The 21,915-nt window shown below is 37.2% G+C and overlaps 1 protein-coding gene across 4 annotated transcripts in view; it reads left to right on the forward strand.

Moving 5' to 3' along the window:
- MYO1E (myosin IE) overlaps positions 1–21,915 on the forward strand; it is a 132,814-nt gene that overhangs the window by 85,809 nt on the left and 25,090 nt on the right. For all 4 annotated transcript variants that reach the window (XR_003923545.2, XR_003923546.1, XM_030015384.2 and 1 more), the window contains 10 exons: positions 3,159–3,355; positions 4,961–5,041; positions 5,411–5,497; positions 6,759–6,845; positions 7,985–8,152; positions 8,916–9,001; positions 9,595–9,676; positions 10,485–10,591; positions 14,516–14,614; positions 18,460–18,604. Coding sequence is in view for 2 of the 4 variants with exons in the window: in XM_030015384.2 (XP_029871244.1) it covers positions 3,159–3,355; positions 4,961–5,041; positions 5,411–5,497; positions 6,759–6,845; positions 7,985–8,152; positions 8,916–9,001; positions 9,595–9,676; positions 10,485–10,591; positions 14,516–14,614; positions 18,460–18,604 (1,139 nt within the window). In the remaining 2 variants the exon portion in view is untranslated. The remainder of the gene's footprint in view (positions 1–3,158; positions 3,356–4,960; positions 5,042–5,410; positions 5,498–6,758; positions 6,846–7,984; positions 8,153–8,915; positions 9,002–9,594; positions 9,677–10,484; positions 10,592–14,515; positions 14,615–18,459; positions 18,605–21,915) is intronic.

Consider the following 21,915-nt stretch of genomic DNA (forward strand, 5'->3'; position numbering starts at 1 on the left):
TGTCTGACCTCATTGCCATGTGAAAGCAGCTACCAACTTGTGGAGTATGCCCAGTCTCAGGTACACAGCCAGTACTCAGTCATATATGTATGTACATGCATCCAGAAGAGATGCCTTGAAAACAAATTCAGGGTTGAATTGAAATGCAGAATTTACATACTACAGTTATGCTCCCTGTCTCAAATTTCTCAACCGGTACTTCAGTATTAGGTGCATCTGCTGTGTAACTCTTTCCTTATTATATCCTTATCCACAATGCACTGTCCTTGCATCCTTCACCTCTTGCTATTGTTTTGTATCAGCTAGGCCCACGTCAGCAAGATCTTGAAAGATTATTGGATCTCGAGTTTTAAATATTTTTGTCATGATTTATACCTTGCATCTAATGTTGATTTTATACTACTTCGACAGTTTAAGGACAGAGTAGATAAGTGCAACATATGTAGTAGCTTATACATATCTATCTGTTCTCATAACTCTTATTTCAGAATGGTCCTTATGTTTAGGAAAACTGCATTTGTTTAGTTTTAGGTAAGTTAAATATGAATAAAGTATCTTTGTGTAGTCAAGTTCCCACTCAACTTTGTTAGTAGTCTGCTATTTGTTTTAAGAAATTGGGAAACGAAAATTACTAATTTTTAACCTTAATTTTTCAGTTTGAGAGAATAGTAAGTGAACCCAAAGAAAAACATTTTGTGGCATTTTATACATCCAAAGAAAAGTATTGGATTTTTCATGTGCCTTACAATTCCAAATGAGCTACTGTGCTTCCATGTAAATCACAGTATTAAATCTTTCAACGAAATCAAGACATTTAATTGCCAGATGAGATGATAGATACAGTGTGTTGTATCAGAAAGTAACAAACCGAAAAGACGTGAGTTGAAAATAAGTTGGTAAATGTGAATGTATTTCTATGATGAGCCATGTGCACCATATTTCTCTTGCTCACTGGGATATAAATACAGAAGTTCTGTATGAATAATACATTGAAAAAATCAGCAGACAGAATGAATATAGAACCTATTCATAAACATACTGCATTTTAAAGAAGCCGGAGAAGAAATAGCAATGTCTAGTACAATTCCTGCATTATGAAGTTGAAAGTTGGGTTCATTTCTCTTTCCATTAATCCTCCTCTCAGTTTACTGTTTGTCCTAGCCAACTAAATAGTAAAGCGTTTATAGCCGGGATTGCCACAAAAGATAAAACACAATGAAAGACCACTGATAAGTCATGCTTTGTATAAGTCTGAAATAATAAAAAGTTTAAGAATTTGGTCAATAGTGTTCTTGTTATTATATAGCCAACTGCAGAAAAACATGCAAAGGCCATTCTTCAAGACACCAAAAACTCTACTCTCTTACTCTGAGTCAGGATCAAATCTATACAGGCCATTCTTGACAGACATTTAGACAAGTACTTCTTTAAAACTGCCAATGATTACTATCTGTTACAGTGCTTGATTATATTAATAGTTGAAAAAAATGTTCTCATTATTTATCCTAAATCTTCCGTGTTGCAAATCATGCCAAATACTACTTGTTCTCTCCTGGATGGCAGAAAACAATTTAAACCATCCCTCTTTACGCTTGCATTGTATTGAAAGATTTATTTTACACTTTCTGAAAACTGATGAAGTGAACCTAGTCTTTTTTGGCTTTTCTTCACAGATTGTATTTAAAACTATTCCACGGAAAGCTATTGATTACTCTTTGAGGATTATTTTTTCAATTACATGCATATACTGCTTTATAGTAATTTCTAGATGGTAACTCTATGGTCCCTAACTAGGGAAAATAATCAGGCATCTTAAGAATGTGAAGTTATATCAAGTCATGTCCAGCTGTTCCTTTACAGTAAATCATTAGCACTGTGAAGGAAGAGTTTGAGATATGCATGGTGGTTCTTACCATTATACTATCTTCATAAATTCTTACAGTAGTATTAACTAAATACTTATGCTCATATATACTGTAAAGATGCCAGAACATTTGGTGTATGATTACCTACATTCTTTTCCATTTTAAAGCATATGATGTTTGACCTTTTCATGTGCTCTTCAACTTGAGTTCTCAGTGAGTTACCAGAGATGTTGCCAGTGACTCAACTTTGGTTACTTGTGTGGTTTCTAGTACCCTAGGGTAAGTTTAATCAGGTTGCTGATGGTAATAAATCAGATTTCAGAAAGCTTCCAGTTATTAGCAGTTTTAAAAATAGTTTTGGATTAAAGTACTGGAGGGTTTAGCGAAATCATGCTGTGACGTTACAGATGTGTAAAGCACAAGTGGCTGCTGCCTTAGTGATTATTTTACATCCTCCTCACACCAGTAAAGTAGATCTAAAAAGCAAAGGAGCTTGGAGGAAACACTCTTAGACGATTATGTGGTTTAGTGGAGGTGCAGTACCAACTCCAAGAGCTGCCCTTGGGAGCTATTTCCATATGTTTTCAAGCCATTTCTCTTTTTCCATTCCTTAAGGTGTATGACACCTGCAGCTAACGTGCACCGTGTGCTACAAATGCAAAGAATACTAGAATTGTGGCTGCTTACTGCACAGATGTGTTTTTCTGCTTTACTTTTAAACAAGGGAAACCAGAATTTCTGAAGGACATCCAGAATAAGGGGTTAAAAAACCAAAACCAAATAAATGGCAAGGCAATTGAAAACTATTTGCAATATCCTAACTTAGAAGAAGAAAGGGAAAGAATATTAGGAAGCAGATAGCATGTTCCTTATCATATTTTAAACATTTCATGTTTTTACAAAGAATTTTCAATGGTGTCAATTTTATTTAATGTGTGAGCTCTATGTTTTATTTCCATCTCCTCCAAGAGTGATTTGAACCACATAGTTCAAAACTATGACTTAAGCCAGCTTTCATGTTTGAAGGACTGAAGGTACAGAAATAGCTGACTATTTTACTTCAAGGTGGTTTATCTTAATTGAAATCCATGTAAGTAAAGAGTTGAAAATGTCTTTGGGGGGCTTAGGGAAATTTTAAAGACATAAATCCCTGTTTTTCTTTTTAAGCTGTGTGCCCCATAAGGTTTATTACTGCTGATTGTTATTAGAGATACAGCTGATTTTTTTTTCCCCTTCATTATTTATTGGTTTAGTCTGTAAGTCATAATCCAGCAACTCCAATCCTTCTTGCAGTTTTGGCTTTCCCTGCATTTCTCCTGGGAATCAACCAGGACCGCCTAAAGGAAAAACTGACCAGCAGACAGATGGACAGCAAGTGGGGAGGCAAATCTGAGTCCATTAATGTAACATTAAATGTGGAACAAGCCTGCTACACCAGGGATGCACTGGCCAAGGCCCTTCATTCCCGTGTTTTTGATTACTTGGTGGATGTAAGTTGGATTTGCTTGATTCTACTGAAAAATCAAAACAAGTGCAAGTACACTAGGAATGTTCCTTGCAGTGCTTTTCTTGTCTGTCATTTCTTTCACCCAGTATGTTTCTTTGCCTAAACTTTAGCAGCAGCACTGAGCAGTTGTCGTGGTTTAACCCCAGCCAGCAGCTGAGCACCATGCAGCCGCTCGCTCACTGCTCCCCAACCAGTGTTGTGGGGGAGAGTAAAACTTGTGGGTTGAGATAAGAACAGTTTAATAGGACAGAAAAGGAAAATGATGATGATGATGATAATAATAATAATAAAGGAATTAGATTATACAAAAGAAGCGATGCACAATGCAATTGCTCACTACTCGCCGACCGATGCTCAGCCAGTCCCTGAGCAGCGGCCCCTGGCCAGCCTTCCCCCAGTTTATATACTGGGCATGACGTCACATGGTATGGAATAAATATCCCTTTGGCCAGTTTGGGTCAGCTGTCCTGGCTGCGTCCCCTCCCAACTTCTCGTGCCCCTCCAGCCTTCTTGCTGGCTGGGCATGAGAAGCTGAAAAGTCCTTGACTTAGTATAAATACTACTTAGCAACAACGGAAAACATCAGTGTGTTATCAACGTTATTCTCCTACTAAATCCAACACATAACACTATACCAACTACTAGGAAGAAAATCAACTCTATCCCAGCTGAAACCAGGACAGCAGTGCAGTGGGAGCGTGACCACAGACATCAAATACAAGGCAGTGATATGACAAATGTTACACTTCCTTTGAAGAAAATGAGCAGTGCTTTCAGCACTACATTTGCTCAATCTCCTGCCACAACTGTCTCATATGATATTCTAACATTTCTTGTCAGCATCCATACTTCTCCGAGACTTACTTTCTCGTACACAGCTGCGCATTTTCAGATGAGCAGAGTTAGTGGGTTATGGTCCCCTGCTGTCTTACCCCACTCTTCTGCAAAGAACCCCTTCAGCATCCCGATGTTGTGGCATTTGAGCAAATGGTCAAATTCCATTCTCCATGCTAAAGTACTCTCTTGTTCAGAATGAGGCCCTTGGCTGGATTGGCGGGGTAGAAACCTTACCTTTGGCCACAGATGCTGGCTAGATGAAGCAGAAGTCTCCTCTGTGGTGGCACTGCTAGTGTCTCAGAAGCCTCCCTCATCGTGACAGCTTTGTAATTCCCACTATGTGTCTGTACCAGCACTGACACTGCAAAGTAGGGGAATACAGAAATAGGTAAAAAGATTCATGGTACCATCTGCAAAATGCATCAAATATCAGAATTAAAGCTGTTCTTTTTTTGTTGGCTCCTTTTCTTTAACTGAGCCAGTTACACCAAAGGGGAAAGATTTTTGCAAACAATAGATCTAAAGGCTCAGTAACCTGGAAAGCAGGATAATATACTGTTCATTTCCTAGCTGTTAATAACGCTTTATTAAAAAGTGAAAGTAAAATACCCTATTATGTATATTTGTATTCAATTCAAAAATGTTCTTTTTGAAGAAACCCAATATTTTTATGTAAAGTTTTAAGGATATTAATATATCTTTTCAATATATAAACTACACTTTGTTTTACATTTTGTTTCTGTTTTATTAGTCTATTAATAAGGCTATGGAGAAGGACCATGAAGAATATAACATTGGTGTCCTTGATATTTATGGCTTTGAAATATTCCAGGTAAGGCAGTGTAATATTCAGAGTTTGAGCTGATCTGACCTGGGAGAGTTTTTGTTATTTAGAGGGGAAAAAATCCAAACCAGAAAAAACCCAAATCCTGTGGCCAGAATAAAAGCAAAAAAAAAACCCAACCCAGCTTCCTGGACATTGAGTTCTCACTGGTAATGTCTCACTTAAGAAACATGAAGCACTGAAGAAACTTCAAAGAAACTAGGTCATTGATCATCTGAGATTACACAGAACGTCTATAAAGTCAGCAACCCATCCATCATTGCCAGTGTTTCTTTGAAGCTTATTGCCAGCACAAGAACTAAGAATTATTGTATATGAAGCAGGAGACTAATATTTAAATTGTTTCCTTTTCTATAGAAAAATGGTTTTGAACAGTTCTGCATCAACTTTGTTAATGAAAAACTACAGCAGATTTTTATTGAACTGACACTGAAGGCAGAACAGGTAAACAGACATTTATTACTTTTGAATTCATAAATGAGCTATGCTTTTTCAATTGGTAGAAAAATTGAGGTTTCATCATCTGCTAACAATAAAATTTGCCTTGTTAAGCAAGACAAAGGAAAGAAAGACCTTTGTTGTTGGCTAACCCTAAAACCGTAAACCACATCAGCTACAGACATTTATTCTCTGATACAGTGGTACAGAAGTGAGTCCATCATATGGTGTACTAATGCAGTCATATGACCCTGCCCAGACTTGCTGCATATTCTGACTCACTGACAGAAATGGAAAACTACAGGCTGGTTCTATCCCTGTGCTTTCGTTGGACATGACACACAGTTAAATGGGAATACTTTTCTTAAATTTCCTCTGTGCCCCCCTTTTTTTTTTTTAATATATATGAATGAAATAGATCACTGAGACAACTGCAAAAATACTTCTGAAAGTATTTGCAGTTCTCTACTGACAGTCTTACTGCAGAATCTCACTTTACATGAATGTGAGCTTCTGCATGGGAGGGCAGACAGAATGCAGCTGAGACAGAAGCATTGTGCACGGTATGAGCTCAGGCCTGGCACCAACTTTAGGACAATGTTTTCAAGAATGCACATACACAATTGCCTTTATATAAAAGTAACTGATAATTGCAGTTGAGCACACAAGTGACCTGCTAAGTGTCTAGCTGAACTCATATGTGTGCAACTGAGTGGGTCAATTTAATCAAATTTTAGTATGATTTTTTTCCGCAGTCAGTCTCTAGATGTCTTTATGGTTAAAGTAATTGTGTACAGAAATAAAAAGTAGAGCTGTGTCTCCATTTCATGTGCATTTCTAAATGTGTTGGTTTGGGGGTTTGATCCTTGATATGCCTGTCACAATCTTAATTTTTAAAATAGATTAGGATATGGATGCTTAGGTGCACTGTCAAGATACTGTAAAAGTCACTTTGTTACTGTTTGTGAAGTGCTTTGACAATAAATGTACTGATGAAATATTCTTGCTCTTCTCAGTTACTACTCAAGGGCTATGAATGACAAAAGAATGTGTGGGGATGGCAGAGGATTCCGATTCATCTCTTAAGCAGTAGAGCGCTGGATTTAACTATCATTTAGGGTCATTCTCCCACCTCCCCCCAGTCACACATTTGACAAGTCTTTCTGAACATGAGTAATGCAGAGTTTGTGTACGCATAGTGCATTGTAAATCTAGTGCTACATCCACGGTGCAAAGGAATATTTGCATCTTTCTTTTTACTTAACAGGAAGAATATGTGCAAGAAGGAATTAGATGGACGCCAATAGATTACTTTAACAACAAAATAGTGTGTGACCTTATAGAGAACAAAGTGGTAAGTATTTAGAACAAACAGATGGAAAAAACAAGATTTTTCTCTAAAATATTTGGGCAACTGCTTTGCTGTCAATGTTCATGGGAAAAATGCAAATACTGTTGTTCAGTTACTGAGTCATACTAAGCCTATATATAAAGTTTTACATAAGATGTCTTATAGGAGCTCTAAGATATATGTCATCTAAGATAGCGGCCAAAAAGAGAACCATAAGATAGCGTGATTGATGTGTGACTAAAAAATATAATGATGGAAATTAAAATTTTATCCACCTAAATTTATCATGAATTTCATGACATATTCTACTGTACATCAGATAAGGCTCTCTGTGTGTCCCTGAGGGATGTATTTCAGTTTGGGGAAGCTACAATACCAGCTTCCCTTGAGGTACTGTTGCAAATTAAGCAGAAACAAGTGAAGAGGAAGTATTAGGAAGTGTTGTAGATAAAATAAATTTTGTGTCTTTGCTCCACAGAATGTTCTGCAGTTTAAAGTCTTTATGTTCTGATTTGGGGTGACAACAAACGTTGAGTTGTCCTTTAGGACAGAAGTAGGTTGTTTTTCAGCTAGTTCTTTGTTCCCATGTAAGCCAGATAATTTTAACAGTAGTTCAAGTACTATAGTGACTTGCACTTAAATGCACATCAGATTTTGCCCATCTCCTATCTGTATCAGGATAACTAGGAAGAGGATAGGATTTCTGTCACAATCTTAGATATTTAGCTCTAAGTTTGTCAAACTACAGCATGTGAGTTTAAATATTTACCTCAGACATGGGTTTATTTTTTGGTGGAATGAGAAAGAAGATTGCTTTGTGAAGGAATTAAAAACTAAAATGTTGGGCATTCTGGTTTTTTTTTTTGTTTGTTTTGTTTTTAACAGCAATCATTGTTTTCCCCATTGTTTCCCACTGTCACTATCATTACACAGAGTGACATCTCTCCTTAAACTATTTGCATGCTTGTGTACAAATTAATCTCTACTCTGAACTCTACTGATTGTGGGGGGGGAATTCTTCCTGCTGTGACTTTGCTCTTAGTGTTTTTGTAGCAAAGATAATTTTTTGTTTGGAGGGAAAAAATGGCATCAATTTTTTTCCTCTCTTCTTTTGCTGTTTTTGTTATTCTCCAATGCGTTAGAATCCCCCAGGGATTATGAGCATTTTAGATGATGTGTGTGCCACAATGCATGCAGTGGGAGAAGGAGCTGACCAAACACTGCTTCAAAAACTCCAGATGCAGATTGGGACTCATGAACATTTCAACAGCTGGAACCAGGGATTTATCATTCATCATTATGCTGGAAAGGTAATGTGGAAAAACATCACTGAATTCTGTGTAATGTATTTATAAAGAAACAGAACGGTAATGAAAGGAAGGGGGAAGCCCTGTAGAGGGCTGTTTTGATTTTAAATAGCCAGATTATCTCAGGAGACAGTGTTCTCCTTTCACAATGTAGGAAGCTTAGAACAAATATGCCCTAACATATGTCCCTTACTTAGGCGAGAGATGAGTCTGGGCCTTGCTGCTATCAAACATACTAACCAGAACTTAATATTAAATGCAATAAATAAATGTCCCGTGTCTTTTATTAATTATAATCTTAATTGTTGGTTATAGTAGCAGTACGTGTAAAGAATTCATATATAAAAATGATCCTTAGGTGATGATATACCAATAAAACTGGGAACGTAATGTAAAGTTCTATCTTCTTTGGGTATATTTTTCGGACTATTCATGATTTCCTGCAGTTAATAACAGTAAACTCTTATTATGCAAAAATTTTTCTTCAATAAAATTTAGTATTAAATTCACTTGTGTCATATTCTATTCACTAGGTCCATAACAGTCTTTTTCACTGAATTTAAAGATATGGATGAAATTCCTTTGTTTGTTGTGAAAGAGTTGACTAATAATATATGCAAGGATTTAGTGATCATTGTAGTATCTTTAAGTTATACCAGACTAACCAAAAAGTTCAGAACAGCTACTGATGAGGACAGAATTTAAATTTTCTTTAATTATTGGGTTCTCAACTTACCACAAACAATCAATTTCCACCTTGGCCCAGGTATCTTATGATATGGATGGATTCTGCGAGAGAAATCGGGATGTTCTTTTCATGGACTTGATTGAACTCATGCAGAGCAGTGATTTGTACGTAAGCAAAACTTGCTTAAAGCTAGGAATAACGTGTTAGTTCAAATGGATGCAGAAGGCCTGACTTCTCTACTTCACAACTTGTGAACTCATTTGTGGAAATAAAACATCACTGCAGTAGAACAGTATCACTTGCATTATATTGACCTTAATTTGTTGCAAATCTGAATAAGTAAGGTACTGCAGTGTCAGAATCAAATGGTATAATGACAGCCATTTGTTTTGGCCTCAAAAAAGGCCATCAGTGATTTGGCATTCTCTCAAAACAGGCACTGTTTTAACATATAAAGTAACATCTTTTTTGTTATGTATTTTAATGAATTGATGCTTACTTTTTAAGAAGTGTGCGTTTCTTTGAGTCTAGAAGTCTGGTATCGTGTCTTCCAAGGCTCGCTAAAATAGCAAGGGATCTCTATGAGGAATGAAGCTTATGGAAAATACTAATCTTAAAATAGATTTGATAGAACTCCAGATTAATAGAAATAGCTATTTATATTCTGCTCAACTATCAACTTTTACAGCATACTCCTTGACATTCATGCATTGAATTGTCTTTCTATGCCAACACTACTTTATTAATTCTTTCCTAGGCCTTTTATAAAGGCTCTGTTTCCTGAAAATCTTCAAGTGGACAAGAAGGGCCGTCCTACCACTGCGGGCAGTAAAATCAAAGTATGTCTAGTATGTGCATATTTGGGTGTGTGTTTGTGTATGGATACCTATATTAAAAAAAAAAAAAAAAAAAAAAGTAGTCTTTGCTGTTTTTTACTGTCCAGACATTTTTAAAAGTAGACATCAGGAGTATCTTGATTGCAAAGCGATGCATTGTTTAAGCTGTTAGAATCATGTTTTGCCTAGCATCACTGTTCATTAAATGTTTTGTTCAGCTGCATTCTACAGCAGTGAATTTTCCAAACGAGCAATTGATGGTAGTGATAATAGTACTTGCATGTGCATAATGAATGAGCCCCTTCACTCAGCCACTTGATGTCCTACAATTAACTACAGATAACTGGTCTCTTTATAGTGCAGAAATGCAGTGGGGCCTGATCCAACGCCCACTGAAGTCAACAGAAGTCTTTCTACTGACCATAATGTGCATTGAATAATGCAAGGGTTAGAAGGCAGGCGTCTTTTTGGAGGCTGGTTGTAAAATACACGCTTACATTACACAGTTGCAGGCTTTGGAAATCGATATTTTATCAACCTCTTTCCTCATATTTCACCCTGACAGTGAAGTTCACCTGAGGTATTCCTTGTCACTCCATATTTTTATATAATAGTTTAAAAATAGAATATATAGCTGGAGATAATGGTGCCTTTTATTTACTGATAAATTTTTCATGAGGTGCATATTATCCCAAGACACTTTGGTTGTTCTGGAGAAAGACCAAAGTCAACTGGATCCAGTTAACTGCATCATCAGCAAATGGTTGATAATTTTTAGAATTCTCTCACAGGTTTTCCCTCAATTTTACAGAAACAAGCAAATGACCTTGTTGGCACCCTGATGAAGTGTACACCCCATTACATCCGCTGCATCAAACCAAATGAAACAAAGAAGTCTCGAGACTGGGAGGAGAGCAGGTATGGATAAGCAGAGTATGTGATGAGAAACAGTGCTAATAGTCAAAAGAAGCCACAAAAATTCATCATTTGTAACCATACAGCCTACAGACAAACAGAACTAGATACTCTAAAACCTTCAGAAATGAAATCTGGCATGACCTCTCCTAAACTGTGAAGATAAGCTGTGGTCACTTGGTCTAAATCAGCAGTTAGGATATGCAGTTCTTAGCTTTTCTCATATCAGTTATGAATAATCAACATTTGAATAACAGTAACACAGTTGGTATGTTAAAGACTCAGTTTTCCATGCAGAATTTGCACACCAAATGCGTTATACGTCAGTTCTAAGTTTTGCTTTATGCTTTGGAAACAGCTTCTATTATGTATCTAAAAAGCCAGCATGATGTCTGTATCTGCTTTGGTGTATCAAACTTATTGAAAAGGCTCTATAGCCAAGAATGTAGAAGGTTCTTTTTTCACTTCTTGACTTTTAAGTTTCATTAGGCAACTCTTTAAAGAGAAGTCAGTAGAATATCATACCGACTGGTTATACAGACATTAAATAGATGTCTAAATCATCAGTTTGGTTTATCACATCTGTTTTAAGGCATCTTTAACTATATGATGCTTTATAGCATCTTCCTATTACCTGAAAAAAGATACTCTTCTTTTTTGCACTGAGGTAGGTCATCAGTACGTTATGTATACTATGTGAGGTCCTAATATAGGTAACATTTATTACTATATACCAAGTACTTTTGGTATTGTTAAAAGTGCTGATAAAGCAAGTGGTTATTTTTATCACAGTGAAACAACTTGCAAAGTCTGATAGAAAGCATTCTTGACCATATCAACAACACACCAGAATTCACTTCCTGCCATTTGGCATGCAGACTAGCACAATTAGATGCAGATGTAGAGCAGTTACAGAAGCCACAATTGGGACTGCATTTGAAAGTGTCATTTAGGTCTTGGCAGTAAACGTAGACCCTCTTTCTCTAGCTTTCCCACCCCTGAAAATCCTACTGTGCAGCACTTAATTTTCCATTGACACTGGGGACGACCAAAGGAGGAAAGTAAGTGATCCTGGAAAAAGTATGTCTAAAACTTTTAACTGTGTAAGTTGAGGGGCTTTAAAAATCATTTACATATTGAAAAACAGGCCTATTACTGTGGAAGGTGTTGCTAGGAAACCAGTGACACAAACAAACAAAAACCTAGTCTTGAGAAAAGGCCAGCTTTCAGGAAACCCCTTTTGGAGCAAAACCGGGCAAGATTTCTTCTTGTTTTCCCATAATGAGGATGATATTTGGCTAATGCAGCAGCTACTGATAACAAATGAAATACAAAGGATTGTAGACTATCAAACTCAGACACAAAGGGAAGTAGTTCTTATAATGGTAATCCTTCATCCCTGTTTAAAAATCCTAATATTCTCCCCCATTTCAAACTATGATTTCCCATACGTTATACTAGAACCTCACATAGGGTACATATGCTGTAGCAGTTAGTGACATGTCTGGGGAAAAGAAATTTATATGCATATGACAACTGAAACATAAGCTTAATTTTGTTGTTTCACAGTTTTACTGTGAGAAAGTTCTGTGTTGAGGGAAATACAAAACATAACTGAGTTTACGTGATACTTTGCTGAATGTTTTAGGGCTTTTTTGTTGTTGTTTTCTTTTGTGATCACATAATGCTGTATCATATACACATGCTGCCATAGTCAATGTGATGAGAATAGTATATCTAATCTGCTTATTAGTAGCATGTTACTAGATGGTGAAAATGTTACTAAAAAAGGAAAAAAAAACCTTTACAAAGCCTGTCTTACTTCATGCTCGCAGAAGCCACGTCACTCCAGCTTTGTACTGCTGTTGAATAATTCCAGAATATTTAGCACTGAAACATAGACCTTGTGTAATAATCTAAACCTTGTATAATACCTTAGTTATTCCAAAAATTGAGGTGTTCTTGAAATGTGTTTTTGTTCAGGTCCTGGCACAGCCACTTGGACTTGTATTCAAAATTGCTGCATTAGCTGAATTCCCAGACCCTGACCTGCTTGAGGTTGATGCCTGGAGGGAGAATTTCAGTGTGCCTTTTCTCAGAAAGAAAAGGGAAAACAGAAAAATGTCTCAAATTCCCTGTTGCTGGACACTAGTACTGGCAGGACAGTAAGAAAATGGGAGTAATGCTCCAGTGCATTATTCCAGATGTGAACAGGCGGAAAAGCTATAAACAGGAAAATGTATTTTTGTCCACCAACTTTCTACTGTACCAGAATTCTTGGAGTGGGTACAAAATATACTTTATTCCTTGAACACAGCAAGATTAAAATGTGCAGTATTCTTTATTATAAGCTAAAAGAGCACTATCACTCATCATTTAGTCAAACACCTCTCGTAAGTGTTGTTTAAAAAGAAGAAATAACTGAAAGCCTTTTGTCATTTGTAGCATGGGATTTCAAAAGTTTTTTCCCCTTATACTATGAGTCATGTGAAAAGAATGTCTAAACCAAAAAAAAGGGGGGGTGTCAATGGGCAATGCACTTTCTATTGAAATTTAACATTTCAAAATAGCTAGAGAAATAATATTGAATTAACAGAGTTTTTCAGGATTTGAAAAATCTTTTGTAAAATCAGAGAAATAGTAAGCAAAACAAAATTAAATGCCACCTTACAGGCTTACTTTTTTTGATGATATGTAAAAAATGCTCTTTTATATACTCTTTGTTAAACTTGCAGGACTAAAATCTTAACAACTTATATTTCTGACTGAAAGCTAAAGCTTTTATAATTTGCCCTATAAAAGAACAGCAACAGAAGCCTCTGAACACCACATTTCAGAATTAAAAACTGACATTGCCTTTTCCAGCCACATGACTTAGATGAGGAAGTTAAGGAAATGCAAAGGAAAACAACAAGTCATACATTGTTAAGGAAGCTAACCAAAATTCTTCAAATCAAATCTCCAAGCATTAAAAAGTAGACTAGCAGGATATGTAAGAAGGAACATAAACTAATGGACCACAGCTCCAGAAAGAGGAAGAGGTGCCAAAAGGAAGCCTTTTTTCTTTTGGGGTTTTCCTGCTTTAAGATGCATGGGGACATATTTGTTCCCTGTTTAGAACCTAAATGAACGTGTTTTGGATGAGGAAACTTTAATGGTGTTTGGATAATGGTGTTTCAGTTCACATGTGCAGCAGAGTCCCTCCACAGCCATTAACACTTTCTGTGGGACTAGTACCAACTCAGTTTTTGTTTGTAATTAAAGTATGCCATGAACAAGCTTACCAGGCATGCTTTGGCCAGTCTTGTGCCTATCCTCAAATCCTTCCTTTGCAGCATGGTAAAATGAGGAGGAACACTAGCTCTTCATGAATATACTGGCCTGGCTTTCTTCTTTCTGATTCTTCCTGTAATGAAAGTTTGGCATCTGGGGCTTTCTGCAGCCAGCAGATTTGGTCCTTTCTCCAGAACAACCAAAAAAGAGCTACTGTGTGCTACTGTTGATGTTTGAGCTATGTAAAACATAGATGAAACCTACAATAAAAGAACACAAAACAATTTCCCACTCCCTTGGATGCCAGCTATGTAATTGTATAGTTAACAGTTACTTGGCCTTTTATGGGTAATAGTATTACTTAAGAAATTTATATATAAATTAGTTAGGAGATGGGAAGTTAAACTAGGAAAAAAAGCTAAGGTAAACTTGCTACATATATTTCAGTAATGTAGTCTACCTGCCTTGAATGTTTTTCCTACCATGCAGTGTGCATGCATAGTAATGTGCAAGAATTCATATAACTGTGCATGAATTTTGGAAGTCAGTAGTCTTTAAACATGATGCAGACCTCAATATATAAAAAGAATACCTCAATCCACAAATATGCTGAAATAAAATGGATTGTATATCTTGCATTGTTTTTGTCCACAGGGTGAAACATCAGGTGGAATACTTGGGTCTGAAAGAAAATATTCGAGTAAGAAGAGCTGGCTATGCCTACAGGCGGGTTTTCAAGAAGTTTTTGCAGAGGTAAGGTAATACTCATTTTGAAGTATTACAGCACAGTTGTTTATATGATGAGGAGGAAAACAAGAAGTTGCAAGTTTTGAAAGCTGCTCATTTCCTACTTACCCTTTCCATTTTCCTCCATTTACCTTGCTCAGGATCTAGGTTACACAGAGATTTGAAAGTGTCTTAAAGACTGGCTTTATGTCTCTGAAAGTCTTTTCATTTTTCTGTAAACTTGCCTAAGACCTCAGTTCTTTTTGTAGTGCTATGAGAGGGTTCCTCAAAATTAAAAATATTTAAGGGAACTTAGAGTTATGAGCTGCAGAGCCTGGAACCTGAGTGTCTAAGTGCTAGCCTGTGTTTAAAATGTTACTGCTCTAGCTCTCCCAACTCTTTTTTCCCAATGACAGCAGGTATGTACAGAAATACACGCCTGCCATTCAGCCATTTCAGCATAAAGAGTAACCTTAGCTTAAATTGTGCATTGTATCTCCTTCCACTGGTGTTCAAACAGCTGGGAATGGTTACAACTCAAACCACTGCAGCTGCTCAGTGAATGAAAGCAAGTCAGAGCTCTGTAAGACCCATCCTTTTTTCAGTGTCTTAGGACCAGCTGTTAAGATTATTAACTACCTCCACTAGCTAATGAAATCCTCTTAAATAAGAGCAATTTCAAGATTCTTATAACACTCAGCTTCTGTTTTTCAGAAAATTGAGACATACAGCTAATAAATGCCCAAACTGGGGCATTATATGACAAATAGCTTTTGTTGGAAGTTTTTGTGTTACGTTTGAAAATATAAAACAAAAAATCCAGTCAGTTGTTGCAAGGAATGGAGTATAATTAATGAGGCAACCCAGAACAAAGCCACTGATAATGCTCCATGATAATACAGAGAATGTTTTAATCATCTAGTAATAGACGGATATCTTAAAGTATGGACTCAGTTTTCATTATGGAACAATTTAAAATCCCTTTTTCTTCACAATCTTCAAGTCCAGACATATAAACATGAGTATGCTTCAGGTTGCATTACTTAACACAGACTGTTGCTGAGACAGCACAAGAGGTTAATAATGTGTATTAAATCTAGCCTCCACCGTTGTTGAACACTGTGAGGGTTGTGCAGGTCTAGAAATCTGCCTGAGAGGCCTGCACAAAGGAAAGCTACATGGTACTTCTAGAAGGTGAATAGGTTTCTATACTTTACTTCATATGTAGAGATCCACAGGCAACTGAAATCATTCTTTATGGAATTCATCCGTTTGTTTCAAATTAGTCTTGTTAAATTTAACATTTTGTTATGAGTAAAACTCTTCCTGTAACCTTTCCATTCACAGTTCCCTAGCATCCAGAACAAGCTCTGTTCTGACACCCTGAGTCAGTGTGAGTAAAAGTGGCTGAGGCATGGGATGGACAGGAAATGCATGCTTGTACACTTGTTTTCATTGGGTGTTCCTTGGCAGCTCCGTATAAGTGGAGATTTCTGGGCTGAATAGACTTTTATGTACAAAATTTACATTTGCATGCAAAAAGCCACAGTCATTGAAAAGGCCTATGTGTTTCAAAGCATAACCAATCTGAAAGCTGAACGCCATACTCCCATATTTAGATGTAGGACCTCACTGCTTACTGTGAATTTGTAATAGATAATTTTGGGGGGGGGGCAGTCATGATTTGAAGTTGTTTCAGAAGCATTTTAAGAACACATTTAGTACTTGTGCTGAAATCCTCCGTAAGGTCAAATTACAGAAGCTTGAAAAACCTAGATACATGGATAGTGACATGACCAGTTTAATGGGAAGCGTGCACAAGTACATTAGAAGAAAGTGCTATTTCTAAACAGCAGTGAACAATGATAGAATTGTCATGTTATAAAATTGTGAAATGCTTAATTGGTGCATGTTATAGAGTAATCTGTTTCTTCTGCCCTGTAGACTTGTCACACCAGGAAAACAGTTTTATGAGTTTATGAAAAAGGAGAATTTCAGCTCTATTCTTACTTTGTACCTGGGAGCTTTACTTATATTAAAAGGTCTTAAGTCATGTTTTTTCCTGTGCCCTCCTTTACAGCTCAGAAGACGTAGGAAAGAATTCATAACATGCTGAGATGTAGCGTCAAATTCTGTTGTGTGGAAGATAGCAGTTTCAAATGCCTTTATTAACATCAGCTCCTTTAAATTCAGACTTGCTTAGACCCACCCATACAACTATACTGTTGGTGGTACATGATGACCTGCAAAAGAAGCTGTTAAATAAGTTGGGAGTTACTCTAACTTACAACTCCTTACTAGGTTGCATCTATTTATTCCATAATACTGATTAGTTACATAAATACATGTGTACCATTGTCTGTAAACATAGATTATGTATCATATACTTCTTTGTGTAGGAGCTACTTTGTTACACTGTCATGCATAGTAGCTGAGCATGTTAACTAATAATAGATTTGAATGTGATTAACATCGGTAGACCCTTTTGAATCCTACTGAATTATTCATAAGTTAGCTTTCTCTTTGCATATACTTGCTATTCAGAGGTGTTTAGTTTTTGTGATACGTTCCTTTTTAACTGTTTGCTATTTTTCTTTGTGTGGTATTGTTATTTAAGTTGCATGACACCGTTTCTGCTTCCTGGCTGGATAACATTTTAGATATGACAAGAATGAGCAATGAAGATTCCCTTAATGAATTTTCTAAACTCCTTGTGTGATTTTTTGAGAACATTTTATTATGAGCTGCTTAAATCTTCTTAAGAAACAAGGACTTGGGAATTACAACAAACTGAACTCCATACTTTATCACTTTTTTCATTAGTTGAATAGTTTTACTAATAAGCATGATTTAGTTTATATAACTCAGGTATGTTTAAGGCATTAAAAAAAATGTCAAGAGTAAAGAACATAAAAGATTTAGGGGAGAAGTTTGTCACAACATATTTAGCTGTTGTCCAGTCCATTGTCAAAGGAGTCTAAATAGCTGCTGTTAGAGAAGCTACTTATCCACAGACACAGAGACAGCTAAAGCCCATCCGTGCTCCTTGGTGGGCAGTGGAACAAGGCAGCTTTGTAACTCCAGCCTGGCAGTTCCAAAAGCCCACGTTAAGCCTGAAAAAGCAGACAGTTTAAAAGGGGCTGCAACCTGGCATCCACCTCATTTTCAAGGCTTAAAGAGAATACCCCGAGACAAAAGACCACACACACCTTCCTATCAAAGACTGGTTATTATAGCACTGCCCTGTCTCCTTCCCTAGCCCTTCATCTGGTCAGTTCCCAGTGTTCCCTCTAGGTAGCACCAGCATCACTGTATCTTCTCTCTTGTACCAGAGGCCAAGCCAAAGGCTTTCTGGGATAAAGCCAAGAATGGCTCCTTGCTAAATGCAGACCAGCTGTTGAACAGGTGGGATAGGAACATGAGCTGGCCACTTGATTAGAAACAGAAAAGGCCTTTGTAAGAATAAGACAGACAGAGAAGGCTTGAGTGGGAAATCGGCCACATGCTTGGAAATGAATCTAGAATACCAAGGATGTAGGTATTTAAATCTGGACCATAAGTCATTACTAGTAAATAGCCTTGCCCTGGACTTGAGATCACAGCTGAACTTCTGTAATTAACTACTGCAGTTACCAAATAATAACTTAGCATCTGGAAAAGGGAGACTCCTGGACACTTGTGCTCATTGCAGTTGTTTGGTCTTGCTAAACAAGTAACATCTTAATAACTGTGCATCTTCCCACACTCCAAGTTTCTGTAAGTCCTGCTGAAATTGTCAACCCTTCCTCCAGGGTAATACTGACTAAGAGTCAGTGGTATTCTGCTGCTGCTCTTTGATGTCAGGTTTTAATCTCTTCTCTATTGTCATTAAGGTACGCCATTCTGACCAAAGCAACCTGGCCTTCCTGGAAAGGAGAAGAGAAACAAGGAGTTCTCCACCTTCTTCAGTCAGTCAACATGGATCCTGACCAATACCAGCTTGGTAAATCCAAAGTCTTCATCAAAGCTCCAGAGTCTGTAAGTGTGGCAGAACATGAGTCTTTAAACATGAAACTGTTTTGCTGAAATAAAAGGCCTGCCCACTCAGAAGTTGAGCATGATATCTGCTAAGGTGGGAGAAGCGTAAGAATGTAAGTCAAGCTGGGCAGGTCTGTCACAGGTGCATCAAGGCTGTACAGTGATTTTAGGCACTTTTATAATGGGCGTAGTACATAAGGACCCTGCACGATTTTGACACTAATACAAGGAGCATTAAATGCATCAAGAACAAGAGATAGTATACGAAGATGCTTTGGTGTCAGGTTCCACATGGTGACATTCCATCAGAGAATCTGTCATATGAAGAAATATCATGGCATGAAAACATATCTATGGCCATTAGCCCGAGAAAATAGGTTGTCGTCTCAGTACAAGAACTACTGATGAAAATAGAATAGTCCCCAGTTATAGCTGTTACGCATCATTGAGTAAATCAATGTTCCAGAATGGCTGCAACTTGAAATCCCATTCAAAGAGAACATTAGGGAGGCATCATAAGGCTGTTTTTATCCTGTGGCTGCTAAACTGCACAAAACCTGTTGGAAAAAAGTCTTCTTACATCACTGTTGAGGAAAGCTGGCAAGGAAAAAACTATGCTCTACTTACCATCATGTATTCCTTATTTATCAGAAGCAATCAGGCTTAGTTTATATAGCATACCTTGCAGTTGAGCACTAGGTAGTTTCTTGGTGCTTTACCTGAAGTTACATACCAAAATAAAAGCAGAACATTTCTATTGCTATAATTTTCTTTTCTGGAAATGTATTTTTGCTCTGTAGAACAACAGTAATTCAGGCAATGACACTGCTCTGCCCAATCACATAGGAATCTGTTAAAGGGAAAAAGATAATACTTCTCCAAGTTGTAATAGAAATTGTGTTGTTTCTACCATAAATAGGGTAAGATAGTATCATCTCTGTTCAGGAATGGGACTTGACATTCCTGCCATCTGAGAGACATGTTTGTATAATAAAGTGTACAGTGTTCAAGATGCAGGTTATTAGAATACTTTGGTGCATGTTGGCAGAGCAGGAAAGTCTAGTATAGGATTAATCCTACTTAGTCATTGCAAGCAACATATTAGCTAGCCAGTTATGAGGAAGTGTGAGCTTTATCTGCCTGCCTTTGTAGCACGGGTGTCGTGACCCAGACTGGACAGACCAGGGAGTTGTGTTTAATTCAAAATTCCCTCAGGCTAAATTAAGGTGAAATGACACCAAACGATCAGTTAAAGATTTTATTCATGACAGAAGCAAACTGAACTGGGGAGGCCTGATAGTAGGTGGCGGAGTTTCTCATAACAGAAATTGGCATAAGACTACTTCTGTAAACCATGTAACCCAGGGTAACCATATACATCGATTCAGGGAATAAGGAGATCCCTCCCGTCAAGTCACGAGGTTCAGAGCAGACCCCCTTGCTTTCCAGACTCCTCGTCAGAGAAGGGCCCAGGGGCAGCTGGATCCACTCTTAGTCTCAGACTTGGTCAACAGTTTTATGTCTTAAAGGGATGAGGTGTAGGGATTGAGGAAAAGGAAAAGGAAAGAGAGAAGATGACGGAGAGATTTCACCGGTCCCGGGTCCAGCGTTGGTTCAGTCAGCCGAGGGGTGCGGGCAAACGAACTGCTCAGGCTGATGAGCAGTTTGTGAGCCTTTGGGCCTGGGGGTCGTTTGGGGAGTAACTTTTCCTTCCCTGCAGACGTGGCCGTTGTTTGATCTTTGTATCAGAACAGCTTCTCAGAACAGGGAGCTGCGCACCCTCCAGCACGTCCTCCCCCTCCTGTTGCTGATGTCTGAGCTTTCACCTTGGTTCCTTGCTGTGCAGGGTTTGTCTTTAAGCAGAACTTGCCCCACCACAATGTTTGAGACATTAACTCTTTCAGTCTCTCACAACGAGCCATAATTTATTTCTTAAGATTATTGGGGAGTTTTATCTTACAAAGTCAGTGCGATAGCCTTGGACATTAGCAGATCTCTTCGATATCTTTTCTTGTGACATTACACTTGTGACTTTCAGTCCTTTACTGATGCCCTCAAGTTTATTATAGAGTGGTGGCGAGTACATATCCTGGTCAAGTATCTATTTGAATTAATACAGACAACTTAGTTGCTTGTAAGTACAAGGAACCAGAATTAGTAATTTAAGCAACATCTTCCAGTCCTGTGTTCATTATCTTACACTGTAGCAAACCTAATTTTCTTGTTTTCACTGTGAAATTATTTTGCATCCATGCTGTTCATTGCAGGCAGTTACAAACCAAATACAATCTCAGTTTGGGAGATAAACAATTAAGGGTAGAAACCAAAATAATTTTTGCGTGAGGGATGTTTTCTCAATGTTATGCTGCTTTATGGATAAATCAATCCAAAATTTTAAAGTATTTTTGTTTTCAGTTTTATGTAGTAAGTCATATAAGGAACTATCTTCCTTTCCTGGCTGTTGAAATCCCCTAAGCTTGGTATGTTTGTCCTTTATAAGAGCAGATTTTCAGCAGCCATATCTTCACAAATGGGGTGGGTCTTATTCTTGGTTTTCTCTTTTTCAGAGAAAGAAATGAAATAATTTGCTGGTGTCCATCTTCTGTTTAATAGCCAAGTGGCAAGTGCTTACATGGGATTGATGGATCTAGTTCCTCTTCACTCTGAAGTGGCCAAAACACTAATATTCTGTATCCCAACTTCATATGGTACTAGATTGTTTCCAAGAGGAAGAAATTGTTTTCCGATGGATGCCTCTTCCCATTCCAATGCATTTTTGTAATACTAAGTCCTGGTTGCATGTATATGCCATGTGAGTTTTACTGAAGGGCAGTTCTGCAGGTTAAGACAACATGAGGTTGACTGGAAATAGTAAAACTTTTTTGAGTTGCATTTTGATTTTAATTTAAATTAATGCTTTCAATTACTGTATACATTTTCTTTAATTTTTTTTTTTTTTAAAGCCATGAAATTCATTTTTTAAAAAGTACTAAAAGTAGTCTGGACCTTTTTCATTTTAAGGTGAAAAATATTCTGTGAGCTGAATATTCTAAAGCTTGATTTATATCTTTTAGTATCAAAAACAATCAGCTCTCATATTACTAAAGTATTGGCTAGGGTTATATTATTTTTGAGAAAAATAATCTTTTAGATGGTAAATGAAAATTTTTCTTTCTGCCACCAAAGAGAGCAGCTGTTGTGGTTAATCAGATGAAAAATACTTGATTTGCTCAGGAGTGTGAGGGGAGGCTTTATAATACATAATTCATGAACAAGTTTATGCAGTATTTTTATTTATAACTTACGAACCA

The sequence above is a fragment of the Aquila chrysaetos genome, chromosome 5 (assembly GCF_900496995.4).
Source record: "Aquila chrysaetos chrysaetos chromosome 5, bAquChr1.4, whole genome shotgun sequence".
Lineage (NCBI taxonomy): Eukaryota > Metazoa > Chordata > Aves > Accipitriformes > Accipitridae > Aquila > Aquila chrysaetos.